The sequence below is a fragment of the Leptodactylus fuscus genome, chromosome 4 (assembly GCF_031893055.1).
Source record: "Leptodactylus fuscus isolate aLepFus1 chromosome 4, aLepFus1.hap2, whole genome shotgun sequence".
Taxonomy (NCBI): domain Eukaryota; kingdom Metazoa; phylum Chordata; class Amphibia; order Anura; family Leptodactylidae; genus Leptodactylus; species Leptodactylus fuscus.
The window spans coordinates 92,451,365-92,474,907 of NC_134268.1; the positions used below are offsets into that span (position 1 = coordinate 92,451,365).

At 41.7% G+C, this 23,543-nt stretch overlaps 1 protein-coding gene across 1 annotated transcript in view; it reads left to right on the forward strand.

Moving 5' to 3' along the window:
- The first annotated feature begins 641 nt into the window (after window positions 1-641).
- GCNT2 (glucosaminyl (N-acetyl) transferase 2 (I blood group)) overlaps window positions 642-23,543 on the forward strand; it is a 28,662-nt gene continuing 5,760 nt past the window's right edge. The window contains exons 1-2 of the mRNA XM_075270844.1: window positions 642-1,720; window positions 22,554-22,643. Coding sequence (XP_075126945.1) covers window positions 799-1,720; window positions 22,554-22,643 — 1,012 coding nt within the window. The 5' untranslated portion in view covers window positions 642-798. The remainder of the gene's footprint in view (window positions 1,721-22,553; window positions 22,644-23,543) is intronic.

Here is a 23,543-nt window from a genome sequence, read left to right on the forward strand (position 1 = left end):
GAGGAACGCCTCCTCCAGTACTCGTCTATGGAGGAGTACTATCAGGAGGGGAGGGGGGCGTTCTATAGGTGCTGCTGTGAGGAAGGGCGTTCAGGAACGCCCTTCCTCACAGCAGCGCGCCGTAAAAGCTCCCATTCATTTCAATGGGAGTTAGGATCGTATACGCCGCTTTATTTTGCGGCCGTGATTTTGCAAAATCACGGCCGCAAAATAACGTGGCGTATATGATCCTAACTCCCATTGAAATGAATGGGAGCTTTTACGGCGCGCAAACTCTCACACGCCGTATATGTGCCACATAACGCTGCACGTTACATCGTGTGAATGCACCCTTAATGTCTCAGAATGGATACACATAATTACTAAACTTCTCATTACCTAATTGAGAACACTTGCCCTTGTAAGACTAAAATACTGTATCAGTATTTGTTCAGCAGATAAGCCATTGAGTTGAAGCAATATAAAATAATTGCGTAATGTTTAATAAACACCTTGTAAAGTAGTGTGCCCTAGGTTTTAATAGGTAATCTGACCTTATTGCAAAGGAAAAGGAGGAGAAAGTGTTAGTCATTCATATTAGATCAAGCAATAGCAGGATCTCAGCTTTCATATGCAAGTAGTCTGCTCCAGAAGGCTGGGCACTGTTATAGCAGAGCATTTAGAGGAAACAGACTCACTGTGATACAGAGCTGATAAACATCCTTCCCATGCAGCGAGAAAGAACATGATGACACCTGGAACACACAGCTAGAGGAATACAAGTACGATAAACTCTTCATTTATTTCACCCTGGGGAGAATGACTCAGTATATTCATGTATTTATCTTTGTGATTGCGTTAGGAGTTGTGCTATTGTTCCTGTGTAATTTCAGCCAATTCAATGGACAGAATAACTTACACAGACTGCAGTTTTCCCACGATGCATCTTTGTTACAGATTGCCTGTGACAGACTAGCCAAACAGAAAAATTCCTTTATTTGGGTAAATTCCTTAACATCTACTCTGAAAAGAATAAAAGGTATGGAAGACTATCTAATCCAGAACCATTACATCACAGCTCCTCTTTCGAATGAAGAGGCAAATTTTCCCCTAGCCTACATAATTGTATTGCACAAGGAATTTGATACATTCGAGAGACTGTTTAGAGCGATCTACATGCCCCAAAATATTTATTGTATCCATGTAGATGAGAAGTCGAGCGCAGATTATATTCAAGCAGTAAATGATTTTGTAGACTGTTTTCCTAATGCTTTTCTTGCCTCGAAAATGGAGCCTGTGGTTTATGCTGGAATATCCAGACTGCAGGCTGATCTGAACTGCATGAAAGATCTGCTGAAATCTGAGGTGCAGTGGAAGTATGTGATCAATACGTGTGGACAGGATTTCCCTTTGAAGACTAATAGGGAGATTGTACAGCATTTAAAAAAATTCAATGGGAAAAATATCACACCTGGGGTCCTGCCTCCAGATCATGCCATCCCCCGCACCAAATATGTTCATCGTGAGGATATAGTACATTCCTATGTGCTCAGGACCAATATCTTAAAGCCTCCCCCTCCTCACAATATTACCATTTACTTTGGGTCTGCATACGTTGCTCTTACGAGGGAATTTACAAAATTTATTCTAGAAGATCAGAGAGCCTTGGATTTTCTGAAATGGTCTAAGGACACTTACAGTCCAGATGAACATTACTGGGTGACACTGAATAGAATTCCAGGTATGTAACACCACAATAATATAACACTACGGTATACCAGAATATTTATTTTGTAGCTTGTTTTAAAGATGATAAAATCCTTTATTGTCCTCTTCATATGATACGTTTCCATCAATTTGGTGTGTTACATCAGTGTCATTAGATTTAATATGGAATTACACACTGCAGTGTATAGTAATACTTGTGAAGTCATAACGTCGCTACAGTAGACAGAGAATTGAAGAAAAATGCTAAATCTAAACAAGCATGATAAAGGGCAGATTTTCCATTTGGTCAGCAAATGCTCCTAGACAAACACTACAGCCGCTTCTCATATTTATAAGGTCCAACCAGTAAAAGACATTACTTCCTACAGGTACTAAAGTAGATAAAAGACAGAATCACGTCAAAATAAGAGAAAATACTGATTGGAAAATCTCAGAACAATGAAAATAATAGATTTTCTGGATCAGTTCTATGACAGTTACCAACCGTGTCATACAGTTATTAAGGGGAGATAGCAAAGAGGGGGGGGGGGTAGTGGAAAGAGGCAATACACTATGCTAGAATTTAGTAGGGAGTCCCTATCCCTAATATCCCTAGAATCTGAGAAAAATACAGTAGAGCTAGGTATTACTGTTTTTCTAGCAATTTAGCGTGGACTCCCTACCCTCACTATTTCTAATATCCATGGTATTTGTACCCACATACCTTTAATGAACCCCTAATATGAATATTCTTATGGAGGTAAACACATCATAATGATCTAGGTCGATTACACATACATGCTGACATTCCTGTCTCCCTGATCAATGTGAAATATATTGGGAGGTGTACAGTAGTATTTGGCAATAAACTAGTAATTGGCAATAAACTAGTTCCTATATTGGAAATGGAGGGTTACCTTCATACTAGGTAAATAGAACCCTGGATACGTTCAACATTACCATTCATAGGGCATGTGAATGTACACTGGTTTTTGATGTGGGAAATGCCTTATGATTGTAACATTGGCAAGATGCCCCATTTTTAATGGTATTTAATAAATATATATTTTTAATTTAAGTGTCCATTCAGACAGTCCTCTATTTCTATACGGAGAGTTTCTGTTTAGCTTCAGCATTACACTGTTTGTCTTGCTTATCTTCCTGCCTACTACTCCACCTCCCCTCTCCATAGACTTCTATGACCTGCAGCCCACCTCCGGATGGAACTCATAGTGATTTTTAGAGTTAGGGTAAGTTCACACTGTGTTTTTTGTTCTGGAACCTGAGGCAGAGGCCGCCTCAGGTTCCAGACCAAAAAACAGGTAGCCGTGACTGAATGCCGATGCACTGCATCGGCATCCAGTCGCGCACTCCGCTACGGATTAGGCCCAATGAATGGGCCTAGTCCAGAGGAGGGTGTGTCTTGCGACTCAGCCTGAAGAATGAGCATCTCGTTTCTTTTTCCAGGAGTCGGAACAGACAGCTCCTGGAAAAAAGACCTGAGCGGCTCCCATTGATTTCAATGGGAGCCATCTTTTTGGTCAGAATTTTGAGGCGGATACAGCCTCAAAATCCTGACCAAAAAACCCTGTGTGAACTTACCCTCAATGGTAGTTTATCAGAGGGAAGAGAGAAGGAAAACTGCCCGATAAGAGGAAAAAGTGACATTTCTCTCTCATAAGACATTTATTCAAAGTTTGTTGATAAAAGGGTCTAATTAAACATTAGCTATAAATGCTGACATTTTCCATGGAGTTTACTAACTGCATGCATGAACATTTTTGCAAGGAAAAACAAGAAATAGAAGGCCTTAGGCATTTATTCTCATCCAAGGTGTGAAAAATCCCATGGCAATCACACTATCTTCATCAGCAACTAATCTCCAGTAGAGATGAGCGAGTACTGTTCAGATCAGCCAATCCGAACAGCACGCTCCATAGAAATGAATGGATACACCTGGTACTTCCGCTTTCACGGCGGCCGGCCGCTTAACCCCCCGCCGGCTACGTCCATTCATTTCTATGCGAGCGTGCTGTTCGGATCGGCTGATCCGAACAGTACTCACTCATCTCTAATCTCCAGTAATCTAGTACCTCTAACCTGTTATTTCTTATCTTTAAAAAAAGGTATGTTGCAGTCAACTGCCCCTAAATATGCGGATCGCTGACCAAGGACACCATTTTCCCATTGCATTAGTTATAAGACCCCCTAAAGAGTCTAATACATACAGTATTTCAAAAAATAAAAAAAATTAAAAACTATTTAAAAATTCAAATCACCCCCAGTTCCCTAGAATAGATATATAAGTAGAAAATTATTGTGAAACACATGCACAGGTATCTCTGAGTCTGACAATGCAGGTCTGAAACCTGGAAGGCCAAAAATCAAAAGTGATGAATTTGAATGAAAAGTGATGAAAGCAATAGATATTGCCCAAGATGGTATAACTAAAAAGTGCACCTGACCTCACAAAAAAATGCTCTATGCATCCCGATGAGCCGATCTTGACTTTTCAGGATCGATTTTAAAATCCGATTTCCGATCATTTTTCATTCGAACCCGATCTCGAACCCAATTCCGATCCCAATGTAAGTCAATGGGATTTTTTTTATTAATTAATTAATTTATTTCATCTCCTGGTGTCCACTTACCTCCAGAGATGGCTGGTCCTGTGCCCCGTGCCTTCATTCTTCGCCTCGCTGCTGCTCCATGCTGCTCTTCTCTCTTCGCTGCCCCCTCCCTGCCAGGTTAGGAGAGTGTGGGCGGGTTAGGAGAGTGTGGGCGGGTACTGTGAGGGGAGATGTCACGTCTCCCCGCCCTGTACCCGCCCACACAAAGCCACAAGCCCCGCCTACCTAGCGCATTAAACACTAACCTGGGAGGCCAGGCAGCGAGTCAAGAAGAAGGAGGGCACTGTAGCAGCCATCTCTAGAGGTAAGTAGCTGCTAGAGATTTAGTATAGCCTTCCATTCGAATGAATGAAGGCAGCCGGCGCGCAGGGGATTAAGGCTGTGTGTCGGCTGCTTCCATTCATTCCTATGGAACTGCAGCGGAGCCTTCACACTGAATATACAGCGTATACTCAGTGTGAAGGCTAAGCAATGCATTGTGGGAAAAATCACCGATCTTGATCCCACATAAAAAGATCGTGTTCGGAATTCCGATGGCGATTGTGAAATTTTCTCGATTGCCGATCGGAATCCGATCTTTTCCGAACACGATCGCTCAACCCTAATCCCTATACATGGAAATATTAAAAAGTTGTCAGAATATAATGACTTTAAGAAAAAAGTATATAAATTTGGTATCCTCAGAATCATACTGAAACATAGAAAACAGATGATTTGTCATTTTAGCTACACAGTGAAAAACAAAGCCAAAAGAAGAAAGTTGCACAGATACACTTTTTCTCCAATTCCACCCCATTCTGAATTTTTTTCCATCTTCACAGTACATTGTACAGAATAATAAATGGTACCATGAAGCCCTCATATGTGAACAGAAAAATAAAAAAGATATGGGGTTTGGATGGTGGTGAGTAAAAAAGGAAAATCCGGCAGGAAACTGTTAAGCATCACAAAAATGTAGAGTAGAGATTGCATAGTCTTTAAAGCATGTTAATCCTTTATTATAGGTGACAAAAATTCCCAGACAAACAGATCATAAATCTGATCACAGTGAGGGAGTTATCTTGCTTTTATTAATCATTAATCATTTACTCTGTAGAACTTCCAGAGTTAAATGTTCTGATATCTGAAAAGGCGCAGAAGGAAATAAAGTCTGATCAAAATGTGGGTGTAACCTATTGGAATTGGGTGAGGTTAGAATGAGAACTTCTGTCCAAGCTCTGAGAACAAAGGTTGTAGATCATATACGCCAGATAGTGGAAAGTATTCGGACACACCTCTTAATGAAGGAAATCGGATATTTCATTACGTTATATTACCACAGGTGTATAAAATCCAGCATGTAGCCAAGCAGTCTGCCTTTACATAGCATTTGTGAAGGAATGGCTCGTTCCAGTGATCTTACTGAATTCCAGGGTGGTACTAGATAACATAATGCCACCGTTACAATATGTCAGATTGTGAAATTTCTTTATTCCTAGATATTCCACCGTCAACTGTGAGTTGTATTATTGAAAAGTGGAAGCATTTAGGAACCTTAGTTTGACCTTAGTTTCAGGTCAAATTTATTCGGTATAACCTACAACTTAAATAGGCTTAAAACATGGGGTATAACTAGAGATCAGATTCAATACAACTATTCGAAATAGTTTGGTTTTTAATGAAAACAAGCAAATGTTGACTGTGACTGATTCACTGTGTGATGTTCTAGCACCATCTGACATTAGCTGGCAGCTTCTCAGCCAACAGACAGTAGTTGGTGGACACCTTACAGTCTGTGGCATAACTAAAGTATTGTGGGCCCTGGTGCAATCTTTTGTCCGGGGCCCCCTACCTCATCCGTACAGTGAATTCTTGATAGTGATGGTTATGGGTACTAAGGAGTTTACTCAACCTTAGTGGTTAGGGTAATCTGTGGATCTCCTTGGTTTATGGGCCAGGTGGAAGCTGCAATCTCAATACTGATGCCAGTTCTTATGGCCCGCCTAAGACTCTTGGGCCCAATTTGACTGCACCTACTGCACCCCCTCAAGTTATGCCCCTGCTTACAGTGCTGATGTCATAGCATGTCACTGTATATAAGATAGAAACAGCGCCGCACCTCCCATGAGGCGACCTGAAGCGACCGCTTAAGGCGGCGCTAAGCAGGTCCTCTCTCTGCCTGCTCTCTGCCTGCTAACACCGCTCCGCCACGCCCCCTTCACTCGGCCCCGCCACCTTTGCTCAGCCCTGCCTCCTCTGCTCCGCCCCCTCCTCCCGGGGGGGGGGGGGGGCGGCTTTCTGTCATCCGCCTCGGGCTGCAAAAAAGGTAGGTTCACCCCTGGATAGAAAGAATGTAGGGTCTGAAAAGCTCCTGTTCTTAGAGACTTTTTTGGACAGCAGTTTAAATATTTTCATACAATACATAGCAACTGATTTTCTAACAGCAAAGCGCTTATTCTTCCTGCACAAATCTAAAACAAAAACTCTGTTATTAAAGCAGTTTCTTAAACCTGTGCATTAGCCTTTATTAATCTGAAAAAATATTGTTATTTAATGTGATTTTCTATTCTACTCACCACCAAACATATAGTGTGACCAGAATGTTGTTATTCTGAAAAAAAAATATTCAAATCTTTTCTTAAGTGTTTTGTCCCTCTTCACATACAGCATTGCAGTCTCCGCTAATCTACAACAAAGGAATCTCAATTATTTAAGAATTTCTTGTTGCGTTCAGTTCACCCAAAATATAGTCTAGTCTGTGCCAATGTTTTTGTTTTTTTATTTTCTACTCTGCTCACCAAAAACAGTGTGATGGAATTGTGTTAATCTGAAAAAAATATTGAAATAAGACATTAAGCGTTTATTTTTGCTGTGCATATATTCAGTATTGCAGTGTACACTAATCTAAAAAAATAATCTTTGTTATTTAAGCATTTTTTTGTTGTTTTCAGTTCACCGAATATACATCTTAGTCTGTGCTAATCTGAAAAAAGAAAAAGAAAAAAAAAAGCATTATTTAGGTGTTATGTAGTTGTTTACCGAATATACAGTCTAGCCTGTGCTAATCTGAAAAAGATTCTTGTTATTTAACGTTTTTTTATTCTCTACTTTGCTCATCATGTGGAGTGTTGTGAAAAAAATATTAAAACCATTTCTTAAGTGTTCGTTTTTGTTTTTGCAACTTGCACTAATCTAAAAAAAACAACTCTGTTATTTAAAGTTGACTTTTCTTGAAATACTTTTTTGTAAAAAAAAAAGAAAAAGCATACATACAGTGACAGAATTGTTGTTAACCACTATAATTAAGTTCAAAAAGGAAATCGCTCTACCTGAGTTGTTAACCAGATGGTATCCAATGTGTTGCAGGCTGCCCGAAACCTCCGACCGTCAGGTGGTAATCAAGTATGAAGAAAACAGTAAAAAAAAAAAAATCCAGCACGCCCAAAAATTTGAAAAATAAAAAATAACTTTTACTTCAAATCATTAAAAACGAACAAAGCTCCACAGAGCATGGATCCAGGATAAAATCAACCGCCTACGCGTTTTGAGACCGATATCATGGTCTCTTAATCATGGTACACAAATCATGGGTACCATGATTAAGAGACCATGATATCGGTCTCGAAACGCGTAGGCGTTGATTTTATCCTGGATCCATGCTCTGTGGAGCTTTGTTCGTTTTTAATGATTTGAAGTAAAAGTTATTTTTTATTTTTCAAATTTTTGGGCGTGCTGGATTTTTTTTTTACTGTTTTCTTTATACTATAATTAAGCAGTGTGTGCAATAAAAAAAAAATACTGGAATAAAATAGGACAGAAGGCAGGCAAAAGGAGGGGCATGAAGAAAGATGTGTGCATGTATTACTATCAATAAGAATATGGCTGTTAACAGCAACACTACTTTTGGTCTTGGTACCACCACCAGTAGCTCCAGGATTGTTTTCAGATCCTTTTTTGGGATAAAAGTGGAATGCGACTTGACCAGGCTGCAGGACATGTCTGGATGAGTGGTGTATCTGTGGTAGTTGTTTAGGAGTAGCAGGCATCATCAGCAGCATAGTAAATGGAATATAATATGCTGGCACCGCCACATGGAGACATCAGCCAGAAGTGTGTGAAAAGTCCCACGGATCTATGCCTGATTCATTTTGACAAAAGTAATTTTTTCCACACTAGCTGTGGACAGTTGTGTCCTTCTAGGTGTTCCACCAACAACACTGAACACCCTCCTGGCCATTATGCTTGAGGATGGACAAGAAAGACAAAACTCTCATGGGAAACTGGGCCACCTTCTACCACTGCTTTAATATACAATTTGGCTCAGAATTCCATGGGGTCCCAGTTATTTATTGGAATATAGATGCACTTTAGGTATGACTGTACCTGCTGGTGCTGCCAATGGGTGTCATTTTCCTGTTGTGGATCCGGTTGGCACTGGAAGCTTAAAATTTTTTGGCTCATTATGTTCCAGATACTGTGGAGGCTGCTGATGCTGTTGACTTTACTCCTGCTTCTTGTAGCTGTGGCACTGGCAGAGGAGGTGGAGCACTGACTGAGGTGGACTAGGAGCTGGCAGAGGCCACATGGATATTCACACCACTGGCAATTGCAGTGGTCTCTCTAAATGTGGTAATCTGGGTACATATCTATAAATATGCCAATTTTTGTCCATTTGGGAGACAAAGAAGAATTTTTGATTTTATAATAAGGGTCTAAGAGCTCTGCTATCCAATATTCATCTCTCTGCTTGATGCTAATAATATGCTTGTCACTGTGTAAGTAGCGAAGTACACATCCTGCCAAGATTTTCAGCCTGTGCATGAACCCAAGGGTCTGCCATGGGTGATATTCTTGGCCATTGTGGTATGTTGCGTCATCATCATCTTTAAAATAATAATAATAAGTTGGTTGCATCAAGAGTGCCCTCTGCTTCTAAAGGAGAGTCTTTCTCCTCTTATAATTTAGGAGTCCCAACTCTTCCACCATAAAGACCCTGACCCAAATCCTCATCCTCTTGCATCATCCTTTACCTTCACTGTTAAAAAAGCAGTTTATATTTATTTAATTAAATTAATTAATTGCCCAAAAAGTCCTTATTAGGGTTGAGCGATCACGATCGGATTCCAATCGGCGATCGAGTAAATTTCACGATCGCGATCGGAATTCCGATTCCAATCTTTTTAGGCGGGATCGAACTTGGGGGTTATTTCCCATAATAATAATAAATAATAAATTTTATTTATATTGCGCCAACATATTCCGCTGCGCTGTACAATTTGTAGGGTTCAAATACAGACAGGAAGATAGATTACAAAGAAAGTCATTTCACACAATGGGACTGAGGGCCCTGCTCGCTAGAGCTTACAATCTATGAGGTAGAGGGGGTGACACAAGAGGTAGCAGGGGCGGCATTGCTTAAGCAGAGGTCAGACACTTTTGTAATAGAGGTGACTGTCATTACATAAACATAAGACTTTATGAGCCGTCAACAGTCGTGTCCTTTAACATGTGGATGGAGCTTGGACCTATAAAGTTAGCATGAGATGACATCATATCATGTGGGGAAATGTGGGAGCGGGGACAGAGGAGGGTTAAGGGTTTACGTTAGAAATTGTGATAGGCTTGTCTGAAAAGATGTGTCTTTAGTTTGCGTTTGAAACTGTCGAAATTGGGAGTTAATCTGATTGTCCGGGGTAGAGCATTCCAGAGGAGTGGTGCAGCTCGGGAGAAGTCTTGTATACGAGCGTGGGAGGTTCTGATAATAGAGGATGTAAGTGTTAGGTCATTGAGTGAATGGAGAACACGGGTTGGGCGGTAGACAGAAATGAGGGAGGAAATGTAGGGAGGTGCGGCATTATGGAGAGCCTTGTGGATGAGAGTGATAACTTTATATTTTATTCTATAATGAATAGGCGGCCAATGTAACAACTGGCACAGACCAGAGGCATCACTGTAGCGTCTAGCCTGATAGATGAGCCTGGCCGCTGCATTCAGAATAGATTGTAGAGGGCAGAGTTTAGTGAGGGGAAGACCAATTAGTAAGGAGTTACAGTAGTCAAGGCGAGAATGAATCAGAGAGACAATAAGTGTCTTTAGTGCATCTCTGGTAAGAAAAGGGCATATTCTGGAGATGTTTTTGAGGTGGAGGTGACATGAACGTGCGAGTGATTCAACATGAGCGGTGAAGGAAAGGTCTGCGTCAAACATAACCCCGAGGCAGCGGGTCTGCTGCCTAGGAGTTATAGTAAGGCCTGAGACTACGATGGATATATCAGGGACAGATCTGTTAGATGGTGGAAACAGTAGTAGTTCAGTCTTGGAGAGATTTAGTTTCAGATAGAGTGAGGACATGATATTTGAGACAGCAGAGAGACAGTTGCTGGTGTCCTGTATGAGTGCAGGGGTGATGTCACGGGAAGTGTATAATTGGGTGTCATCAGCATAAAGATGGTACCTGAAGCCAAATCTGGCTATGGTTTGTCCAATGGGGGCTGTGTAGAGATAAAAGAGCAGGGGGCCTAGTACCGAGCCCTGAGGAATCCCAACGGCAAGGGAAAGAGGGGAGGATACAGAGCCCACAAATGATAAACTGAAAGTGCGGTCTGAGAGATAAGAGAAGAACCAGGAGAGCGCAGTGTCATTGAGGCCAACTGAGCGGAGCATAGTGAGGAGGAGTTGATGGTCAACAGTGTTGATGGTCAACAGTGTCAAAAGCTGCAGAGAGGTCCAGAAGAATAAGAAGAGAGAAGTCACCATTGGATTTAGCCATTAGGAGATCATTGGAGACTTTTGTGAGAGCCGTTTCAGTAGAGTGCAGAGCGCGGAAACCAGATTGTAAGGGGCCAAGCAGAGAGATAGTGGATTAAACGAGAATAGACCAGGCGTTCCAAGAGTTTAGAGATGAAGGGGAGGTTAGAGACAGGTCGATAGTTAGCAGCACAGGATGAGTCCAGGGAGGGTTTTTTCAATAGCGGGGTTATAACAGCATGCTTGAAGGAGGATGGGAAGATTCCAGAAGAGAGAGAGAGGTTAAATATTTTAGTAAGGTAAGTAGTGACAGCAGGCGACAGAGATTGGAGAAGGTGTGAGGGGAAGGGGTCACTACTGCAGGTTGTAGGGCGAGATGAAGAAAGTAGTTGGGAGACTTCCTCTTCTGTAACAGGTTCAAAAGATGAGAATGGACAGTCTGAAGTGCGGTTGGTGAGGGGATCATTGCTATGGTAGGTGGTGGGATAAATGCCACCTGGGGCTTGGGCAGTAATTTCCTGACGAATCTTATCAATTTTATCATGGAAATAAGTGGCAAGGTCATAATGCTTTGCTACTGGCCAAGCATTGTGGGAAAAGCTAACAATGTTAGCTAGGTCCCACAGGAATGAATGGATGCAGCCGGCACACAGCCTGTGCCGGCGTCCGGCCGCTTAACCCCCTGCGTGCATTTATTCTAATGGGAGACTAGCTAACATCTCTAGTAGCTAACACTTACCTGCATACATTGCTGTTCTCTTCTCGCCTCGCTGCCCCCACCTCCTAGGTTATTGTTACAGACCTAGGAAGAAGGCAGGGCTTGTGGCTTAGGAGAGTGCGGGCGGGTACTGGGAGGGGAGACGTGAATGATGCAGCTGGTGCAGGAGAGTGATGCAGGGGAGAAGTGAATAATTCGTGAATCAGCTCATAATAAGCCAAATTGATCCACAATATTCCAAATTGTTCAGTTTTTACTGATACCAAACAATTTGAGGTTTGCCTTGACATGATTTGCAGTGAATTATAATCTAAAGTCTGGTGACTCCAGTATGATAAGAGTAGGCCCAAGGGAGGTATAACCCCTCCCCCCCCCCCCCCACACACACTTCTTTTGGGCTTCTTCCTGGCATCTGGCGATGTGTTCTTTCCTCCTTCATTTGCGTGATGTCTCTCAAGGGCACCAAAGCCAGCGCCTGGCACAATTCTGTGTTGTCACATGCCCTGGGTCAGTGCTGAGGCCCGTGTTAGGCCTCGGCATTGACGTGACATTATGGTTTCATCTCTCCACAAAACCATGTTCTAATAGTCTTTTGACTTGTCCAAGTGATCTTTAGTAAACTGTAACAGGTATTAATGTTCTTTTTGGAGAGCAGTACCTTTACTTTGCAATCCTTCTATCCACATTAACAACAATAGTGTGGATAGAAGGATTGCAAAATAAAGGTACTGCTCTCCAAAAAGAACATTAATACCTGTTACAGTTTACTAAAGATCACTTGGACAAGTCAAAAGACTATTAGAACATTGTTTTGTGGAGAGATGAAACCATAATGTCACGTCAACGCTGAGGAATAATAATAATAATAATAATAATAATAATAATAATAATAAAAATAAATTATTAGAGGTTTGGATCTAACAGGATTCAAATTGAACTTTCCAAAAGTTTAATGTTCATCCAGACACAAAACTTTTGTGATTCTCTTGATCTGCTTTTAGTTGTAAGTCAAATTTATGCAGAGATATAAAAAAATTCTGAACTGTTGACAAACTTACAAGCAACCACTGTAAAGCAAAAGCATAAGTGAATAAAGCTACACTCACACAACTGCTCATTGTCCATTGTTCTGATTTGTCAGAGGATCAGAACAACTGACATAAAAGTTTCCTTTATTAACAGATACAAATGTAAGATTTTCCATTTGTATCTATCCTAATTCACAATGCAAAAATCAAAACAAAAAGTAGCAGACTCACTATGAATTTGCACCACTTTTTTGGTGCAAACAAATTGTAAAATAGCGATTTTCTGCTTTTTACCACCAATTGTAACTAAAATAGTTGCAAGTGATGTTTTTACGCTCCTTCTCTAATTTTTTTTGATAGGAGCCAAGACATGGGCAGACAGCAATCTATGCCAGCTATGAGTTAATGTAGATTTCTGCCAAAGCTTGCGACCCAGCATATGTGTCTGATTCATTAAGAGGCCTGCGTCTTGTCAAAGACTGGTGTATTATACACCCCAAGGTCACTTTTGTCTGGTTTCCATTTTCTTACATAACAAAAAAATAATAATGCTGCACTACAGGGTGGAGAAGGTAGAGAATGGGAGAGAACCAGGGAAACACACACAGACATTCTGCTGCAGTTTATCTTATCCCATAGTTTCATTTTTAGGGAGCACTTACACCACTTTAATTCACTCCGAAAGATACAGTTTTGTAATCAGGTATATCTGTCAATGGACATATCGACTATAATGTTAAAAAAGGTCAACGCTCCATCCCTCTGTTTTTTTTTTGTTTTTTTTTTACAGATCCACAATAAATCTATTTTGTTTTGTTTCTTTATTTGTAACATTAATGCCGATGTAGAACAGCTGCAAATGGATTGTCCAGGCTGTTTTTCTTTTATATCCAACACATTAAACCTTATTATACTCCAGGATCTCCTCAGACCCCAGAGTATGATAAGAGGAGGCCCAAGTGAGGTTAGTAAAAGAAAACAAACAACTATTTTCACCTCTCGTGGGTGCCCGACAGTCGCCTGGCATTTTTGTCTAGGTCAAAGCATTGTGATGTCAGTGCGGCCCATGTGACCAATGAGATCCAATCATAGGCCTAAGTGGTGATCTGGGGGCAGGAGAGGTGAGGTGAGGTGAGTATAGCTGTTTGCTATTTACATTCACCTCCCTGAAACAAACTGGATAGTGATTGGGGGGAGGGGTGAAACTCACTAATATTTGTCGAAGTATGAAATTAATCTTGTGATATTCCCCAATCTCTACACCCCAGTATTCATGGCCCTGTTCAATTACATGGATATGCTTTTTAATGTAAAATAGGTGCCTATTTGTATTGTGGTGGTGTGACTGCTGGAGTGCCATATTTATGGCATAAAAAGAGTGTGTATTCTTCACTTTGGGAAAGCTATGTGGAAGAGAAAAGTGATGTGTGAAACCATCTTGACGAAGAGATGGCAATCCTGTTAGCTACAATAACCCCCAAGTTGTCACAGTATTTGTTTTTACTGTTTAAAAAACCAGGTCCATTAAATGGATTTGCTGAATGGGCGGCAGAAACGTTATATAAATGGAGCCTTATAATGTCTTCCATGCTGAGTGAAAACCAAATAGAAGACATTTAGAGACCTATTTTGGCTGATGAATTTGGAGAAATGCAGCCTATTTCCAAGCAAGCCAACAATGTTTCTGGGGATCCTGCTGGACTCTCAACACATGTCCTCCTCCTTCCTGTTTCAGCAGCAAAAAAACGTCATTCACAGGAAATCTGCATTTTGCTCTGTTCATTAAAACTCCATCAGACAGATTATGCATCTCCCAGGTTCTCTGATGGTTACGATTCCTGTAGTCTGCTGGACTCAGATTCAGTCCTTCTTTTGGTCTGGGACAAATCTCTGGACAAGAAGGTGAAAGCGCCACTGAAGTAGTGGATGATAGGAAAGAATTTTCAGAGGGGCATATTGTGGAGACCTCAAGAACAGTTGGTGATTACAACAGATGCCAGTTCAAGGGGCTTGGGAGCCCATTCTCAGGCAGCCTGGGTCCAGGGGCTATTGGATGTATGTCTTTTTCAAAATCTTATTCAAATCTCAGCAGTTTGGGGAGCCCTTCAAGCCCAAAGATCCTCCACAGTGGGAAAATGAAGTCTGTGAAGATCCTATTGGGCAATGCAACAGCTGTGACTTACCTTAACAATCAAGGGGGTACAAAAAGTCCTTCCCTGACAAGGATAGCAGCAGAGAGTTTCTTCTGAGCAGAACGCAACCCGGCTAACCCATCTGAAGTTCATCTGGTTATCTCTTCATATGGATGGCTTGTTGTAAATAGTGGCTTATATTGTTATCCACTGTTTCTATTTGTGCATATGCCGACATTTGAACTTTTTCCATCATCTTTTCATCTATACACCTAATTAGGACAGCATGTTAATTAAAATGTGGGTTATTTTAATATTTTATGCTGAGATTCATAGGCTAGTCAATAGACTGTACATTTATTACTATTTAGGTTGTTTTGCTGGGCATATACAGTATATTTATATTTGAGCCATCACATTATTTAATATCTATATTAGAACTCCTTTAAATTAAAAATCCACTGGATATCCCTTTCTATATTCCTGGGGAGAGAGCTAGGTAACCTCTCTATTTATAATACTGGATAATTTATTGTATGGATTTTACTGTAAAAAAAATTTGTATATATTATATAATTTTAATATAGCATGACATCACCTTAATTAGACATACCATAGTTCCCCTGTAACATCTTTGCTTGTTCGGGTCTCTGCGCTATGGCGCATGAGGCATGTTCAGTTATGATTTCTTGCTTTTGGCTCTGTCTGAACACTGCTCTATTCCCTATTCTGTAATGATTTTCCACCACACACATCTCTTACAACTTTGTTTCTCTCTGCTCCTCTAATAGTTAATCTTAGCTTTACCTGTGCTATGTGATTGACAGCCTATCTTCCAATCAAGTCTGGGGCGGGCTCTGGACTTCCTATAAACAGGTCATCAGCCCACACATGTTTTCTGGCTATTGTGACTCTGTCCTTGCTAAGCTTTCTACTTTCTGTTATTGTATTGTACTTACTGACTTCTGACATTTGACTTTTGTTGTGACTAGAGATGAGCGAGTACTGTTCGGATCAGCCGATCCGAACAGCATACTCCATAGAAATGAATGAATGCACCTGGTACTTCCGCTTTGACGGCGGCCGGCCGCTTAACCCTCCGCGTGCCGGCTACGTCCATTCATTTCTATGCGAGTGTGCTGTTCGGATCGGTTGATCCGAACAGCACTCGCTCATCTCTAGTTGTGACTACTCTTTTGGATTGTGATTTGATACTGCTTTATCTCTCTGGCTTTGACCTTTGGCTTGCTGACTCCCCTTCTGTGTTGTGTTGCATCGTTTAGTGTTTACACATCTAGAGAAGAGACTGTCGCCCAGTTGTCCTTGTCATTAGGACAGTTGTAGCAAGTAGGTAGGGACATGGGCTGGGTTGAGTTTAGGAGTCACTGTCTCTGTCTTTCCCTTCCTTCCTGGTTTCAGCAACAGCAGCACTAGGGAATTGCTCAACTAGCAATTTCCTTACACCCCCTTTAAATACAGCAACACGTCAGTGGCGTAACTACCTCCATAGCAGCAGAGGCAACTGCCACAGGGCCCAGGACATTAGGGGCCCGGTGACAGCCGCTACCGCTGCTATCATTATACTCGGGGGTCTTTTCGGAGAGAGGTAAGAAACATAAAAAACACTGTTACTTACCTCTCCACGATCCTGTCAGGCCTCCTTCCTAACGTCCTTTCTGACGTCTCTGACGTCACATGAACCCGGCCTTCGTCCGGGGTCATGTGACGTCCGACATCATTGAACAAGGATGGCAGTGGAGGCCGACAGCGTATTTGCCGGGGGACAGGTAAGAAACAGTAGTTTTTTGTTTTTATTCCCCCGGGTCTCCGATTATTATACTCTGGGGTCTGAAGAGACCCCACAGTATAATAATTGTTTATGGGTGTCCACAGTGGGGAATAATACTGAGCGCAGGAGCCACTGAGGGACATAATACTGTGTGCAGGGTCCACTGTGGGGGATAATACTGTGTACTGGGGCCACTATGGGACATAATACTGTGTGCAGGGGCCACTATTGGGGATAATACTGTGTGGAGGGGCACTATGGAGGATAATACTGTGTGGTGGGACCACTATGGGGGATAATACTGTGTGCAGGGGCCACTATGGGGGATAATACTGTTTGCAGGGGCCACTAAGGGACATAATACTGTGTGCAGGGGCCACTAAGGGACATAATACTGTGTGCAGGGGCCACTATGGGACATAATACTGTGTGCAGGGGCCACTATGGGACATAATACTGTGTGCAGGGGCCACTATAGGGGATAATACTATGTGAAGGGGCCATTATGGGGCATAATAGAACACGCAGGAATGCGTAGGAGGGGGTCGGTCGAGGTCTTCGGCGTGGGTGTCGGTCAGAGGGGGGCCCCATGTCAAAAGTTCGCCGCGGGGCCCCGCCATTCCTAGTTATGCCACTGCAACACGTGTTACATTGGATAAACTTGGCACAATTTACATCAACACAGACTTCAGCAAAATTTCCCTACAAATCTTTTGTTCATGAAAACAGGGTTGGTAACATATTTCAGAACAGATTAGTAAGAGACTCTAAACCTAAATGAAGTGTAACTTTGTTTTATTTATTTCCATTAATAAATGTCCTTACTGTAAGAGTGTGTTTTGACATTGATTTTTTTTTTTTTTTTTTTTTACCTTGACACGTACCATCAGCTAACAAAAATAGCTGAAATTGGAATCAGGAAATAGATGACATGCCTAATGCTAGTATTGTTATCATAATTGCATTAAAATGAACAGCTTATTTGTAAAGCCTTGCTAACAATGTTGGAGCACTTCCACAGAAACAGTTCTAATTGGATATCTATAGATTAGGTACTATGGAAACAACTTGTCCCAAAATTTTGAGCAGTATCTATTGACTGAGTTGCCTGTTATTAAATGACCTTTAAGAAAACATACCACAAAAATGGTAGTGTGCATGTGCCCTTTTCTCCACAAATCACAGTCAGCCTTTGTATATGTATTATTGCTTACTTATACAGCACCATCATATTCCACAGCGCTACTCTCAAATTTTTACTTATTTTGTATTAAAGAGATCATCACTTCACACCTGAATACCACAAAAAAATAATTTTCGTCCAACTATACATTTCTCTTACAATGTCCATTGTAGTATGACACGTAGTATTGCATGATGGCCATTTAGTAGGTCAAATAATAAGGTAATGAAGTTGAATACAAGAGAGCAAGAATAAAAGCTTCTCTTAAACTCTACTTTCTGGCTTAAAATAAGGTTCCAGAAGAGTCCCATTTATGTCATCCATATGCTCTCATAGGGCATATGAAAAGGGATAGTCCTGATCTAACAATCTCTTTAAAGCAAGTTGCAAACGTTCCTGCAATTTGGCATGTCTTAAAAGTAGCATATTGATGTTGACATTCACAAGAACTTTGTAAAGATATTGAGGAGATTTATCAACCTCTCTATACTTTCTGGCTTAGAGAGGTGAAAATGTTTTTCATCTTTGGCACAAGGCCCCCTTTTGTGGGGTATACCGTCATAAACCAGCCATAGTGTGCACCTTTTGGGGCCTTTATTAAGATTGATGTACAATACAATGGTCATAATAGAGCTGCCATCAAACTAACACGGAGAACAGAGCGAGAAGCACATTTGAATGGGAAGTGAGCTGCAATAGTCCAGCACAGTTCCTATGGAGCTATGCTTCTGTGTTAGCCCTCGTTCACATCTGCATTGGTATTCCATCCGGGGGAGTCCGCATGGGGACCCCCCGAACGGAATACCGAACGCAACTGCAAGCAGTGTGCAGTAAAAGCACATGGACCCCATAGACTATAATGGGGTCCGTGTGCTTGCCATGCACTACCCGCATGAATCATGCGGGCAGGAAAGTAGATTGTGAACTACTTTCCTGTGCGCATTATCCCTGCGGAGATCTGGCAGCAAGCACACGGACCCCATTATAGTCCAACGCAGAACGAGGCCTTACTTCGCCTTCCAGCACCTGTTGAAAACAGATGATTGGTGGGGGCACCCAAATCCCTCTGATTTGATATTGATAACCTGTCTTAGTGAACTAAATGACCAGAATGCTGAGAGTGTGATTGGCCTTAATTTTTAGAAACCTGGACAACCCCTTTAAATTGTTACCAGTTTTAGTATTCATGCATAAGGCCCCATCTGGCTTTGAAAATAAAATAAAAAATCACTGGAGAACCAAAGTCCTAGATTACAACCGTGTCGTCTTCTACCTTGTTTCTCTGACTGTAAAGGCATCTTTTCTGCTTTTCACAATAGCAAGGAAACATACTTTGAAAGGTTCAGGAAATATGCAAATACATGACTTTGCAGTGAAGTCATTTGAAGCTGTTTATTTGCATGTTGTCTCTAAAAATAATTCACTCATTTCTGCAGTGAAGGCGCCATAAACAAATACATTTTCATACAGACAAACATTGAGAGGAGCACAAAATTAATCTCTTATTTTCAACATGCTATTCTGTTAGTAAGGAATCATATCATGATGTGTTGTAAAGACTAAATCCTCCCAAATTCTGCCTACTCTAGTAGATCTACAGGATCTACACTAAGGGTCCATTCACACACAGTTTTATGGCGAGGATTTTGGCGCTGAATCCATGTCAGAATCTACGTGGAAAAAACGCCTGCCCATAGAGTTCTATGGGTTCATGCTACATACATACAGTCCTATGAAAAAGTTTGGGCACCCCTATTGATCTTAATCATTTTTAGTTCTAAATATTTTGGTGTTTGCAGCAGCCATTTCAGTTTGATATATCTAATAACTGATGGACACAGTAATATTTCAGGATTGAAATGAGGTTTATTGTACTAACAGAAAATGCGCAATATGCATTAAACCAAAATTTCACCGGTGCAAAAGTATAGGCACCTCAACAGAAAAGTGACATTAATATTTAGTAGATCCTCCTTTTGCAAAGATAACAGCCTCTAGTCGCTTCCTGTAGCTTTTAATCAGTTCCTGGATCCTGGATGAAGGGATTTTGGACCATTCCTCTTTACAAAACAATTCAAGTTCAGTTAAGTAAGATGGTCGCCGAGCATGGACAGCCTGCTCCAAATCATCCCACAGATGTTCAATGATATTCAGGTCTGGGGACTGAGATGGCCATTCCACAACATTGTAATTGTTCCTCTGCATGAATGCCTGAGTCGATTTGGAGTGGTGTTTTGGATCATTGTCTTGCTGAAATATCTATCCCCGGCGAAACTTCAACTTCGTCACTGATTCTTGAATATTATTCTCAAGAATCTGCTGATACTGAGTGGAATCCATGCGACCCTCAACTTTAACAAGATTCCCGATGCCGGCATTGGCCACGCAGCCCCAAAGCATGATGGAACCACCACCAAATTTTACAGTGGGTAGCAAGTGTTTTTCTTGGAATGCTGTTTTTTTGGACGCCATGCATAACGCCTTTTTGTATGACCAAACAACTCAATCTTTGTTTCAACAGTCCACAGGACCTTCTTCCAAAATGAAGCTGGCTTATCCAAATGTGCTTTTGCATACCTCAGGCGACTCTGTTTGTGGCGTGCTTGCAGAAACGGCTTCTTTCTCATCACTCTCCCATACAGCTTCTCCTTGTGCAAAGTGCGCTGTATTGTTGACCGATGCACAGTGACCATCTGCAGAAAGATGATGCTGCAGCTCTTTGGAGGTGGTCTGTGGATTGTCCTTGACTGTTCTCACCATTCTTCTTCTCTGCCTTTCTGATATTTTTCTTGGGCTGCCACTTCTGGGCTTAACAAGAACTCTCCCTGTGGTCTTCCATTTCCTTACTATGTTCCTCACAGTGGAAACTGACAGGTTAAATCTCTGAGACAACTTTTTGTATCCTTCCCCTGAACAACTATGTTGAACAATCTTTGTTATCAGATCATTTAAGAGCGGCCTGTCCATGCTCGGCGACCATCAAACTTAACTGAACTTGAATTGTTTTGTAAAGAGGAATGGTCCAAAATACCTTCATCCAGGATTCAGGAACTGACTAAAAAAGCTACAGGAAGTGACTAGAGGCTGTTATCTTTGCAAAAGGAGGATCTACTAAATATTAATGTCACTTTTCTGTTGAGGTGCCCATACTTTTGCACTGGTCAAATTTTGGTTTAATGCATATTGCACATTTTCTGTTAGTACAATAAACCTCATTTCAATCCTGAAATATTACTGTGTCCATCAGTTATTAGATATATCAAACTGAAATGGCTGTTGCAAATACCAAAATATTTAGAACTAAAAATGATTAAAATTAATAGGGGTGCCCAAACTTTTTCATAGGACTGTATATATATATATATATATATATATATAGGCCGGCGTCAGCGCACGGCATAGTCGGGCAAGTGCCAGGGCCCACAGAGCCTCTGGGGGCTCCCCGGCACTTGCCCGCCCCAGTACTTGCCTGTCCCGATGAGCTGAATACATTGGCGATTAAAGCAGGAGCAGTCACAGCTCAGCTCCTGCTTTAATGCTACGGCCCGGTTTCTGCATTTGTAGGCTCGATGTGATGAAGTTACATCGGGCCTACAACTATGTGAGTGGAGTGAGAGCGGAGAGAGCGGCGGGGGAGCGATGGAAGGTGAGTGTGTTTGTTTTGTGTTAAACATTAAGATGGAACATAATGAAGGGGGCCCATGAAACTGGGGGCAGATGAAGGGGGGGGAGAACGGCATGTCACTGGGGAAGATGAAGGGGTGGAACGGCATGACACTGGGGCAGATGAAGGAGGGAGAGAACGGCATGATACTGGGGCAGATGAAGGGGGGAGAACGGCATGACACTGGGGCAGATGAAGGGGAGGAGAACGGCATGACACTGGGGCAGATGAAGGGGGGGAGAACGGCATGACACTGGGGCAGATGAAGGGGGGGAACTGCCCGACACTGGGGCAGAGACGGGGGGACATGAAACTGTGGGCAGATGAAGGGGGGAGAACAGAATGGAACTGGGGACAGAGATGGAGGGGGGAGACATGAAACTGGGGGCAGAGGAAGGATGTATATGAAACTGGGGGAGAGATGGAGCGGGGCATATAATTTACGGGTGACTGTAGGAGGATTATACTGTGTGGGAGCACATGAAAAATGAATGAGAATGGGCGGAGTCAACATAAAAGTGGGCAGAGCTAAATTTGCCGCACATTTGTCCCTCTTTTTACTCTTCAAAATTTGGGAGGTATGGCATAGGTGACGCCACGCTCCTGTTTGACGTCACTCGCTTTGTCCACCTGCAGCAGCGCGCAGTGTCCCAACTCCCGCCTCCTCCACAAGGGGGCCCACTGAGGCTCTGTCGCCCAAGGGCCCATGAAAACCTGGAGTCGGCCCTGTAAATATATATATATATATATATATATATATATGGCTGTACCCCATTAACACTTTCTAGGTCTAATATTAGCTGTACATTAATTTACAACTAGTTATAAATAGTTATGTATATTTTTAGATTTCATTAATAACTATCTATAACAACATTTTACATTCTATCATATCAATATTTTGAGGTAGGGAAAAGAGAAATCCTTTTAATGCATCTCATTTATATGTACTGCTGATGGACTCTTCCTGAGACAATGTTTTTTCCTTTTCCAACAGATTTTCCAGGATCCATGCCAGATGCTAAATGGGAAGGTAATCTCAGAGCGATAAAGTGGAGTGATGACAGAAGTCACGATGGTTGTCATGGTAACAGAGCTTTCATTGTTTTTACTGTAGTTTGAAAGTCAAAGATAACAGGACACTTGATACACAAGGCCGAACAAGATATAGCAGATCCACGTGGCGGCGAGATCGCTTCTTTTTAAGATGCTTATTTAAAATTTCAACTATTGATGTGTATAGCGGTCACCCGATCTGACAACGCTGACAGACAACTGTCTTCTATTACATTATACACGCCTCCCACCAAGTTCTCCGACAACATTCATATAGAACTGACAAACAGCAGAGGAACGCTACCTCAAGTCTGCTTATTAGATTGTGTTATTAAAGGGGCTTTATCATTGGGAAAAGTCATTTTTAGATAAGTGCATCCTTGCATAGCCTTTAGAAAGGCTATTCCACACCTACCTTTTGTATGTAATTTGCCTCAGTAGTGTTTGAATAAGGGCTCGTTCACATCTGCGCCCGGGACTCCGTTATGCAGGTTTCCGTTTCCTGCACATAACAGGGCAGGAGACTGAAACCTGCCGGCACACCCGAACACTGGTGTGAACCCAGCGTAAGTCCGTTTTTATACATACACTAATGAGCTTCAACTGTGCACCAGAAGTGTCTGTGTGCACTGTCTGCTCTATGTGTATGTATAGCATAGATTGCTGTGCTGATGACTCATCTCTGCTGTACATACACAGACAGTGCACAGAGACACTTCCGCTGCACGGTCAAAGCTCATTAGCATATCAATAAAAATTGACTTATTCAAACACTACTGAGGCGATTTACATACAAAAAGTAGGTGTGAAATAGCCTTTCTAAAAGCTATGCAAGGATGTGCTTATCTAAAAATGACTTTTCCCAATGATAGAGGTCCTTTAAATGCAATATTACATTTCCCAAAGAGAAGTTAGGGTCTGTCTACATATT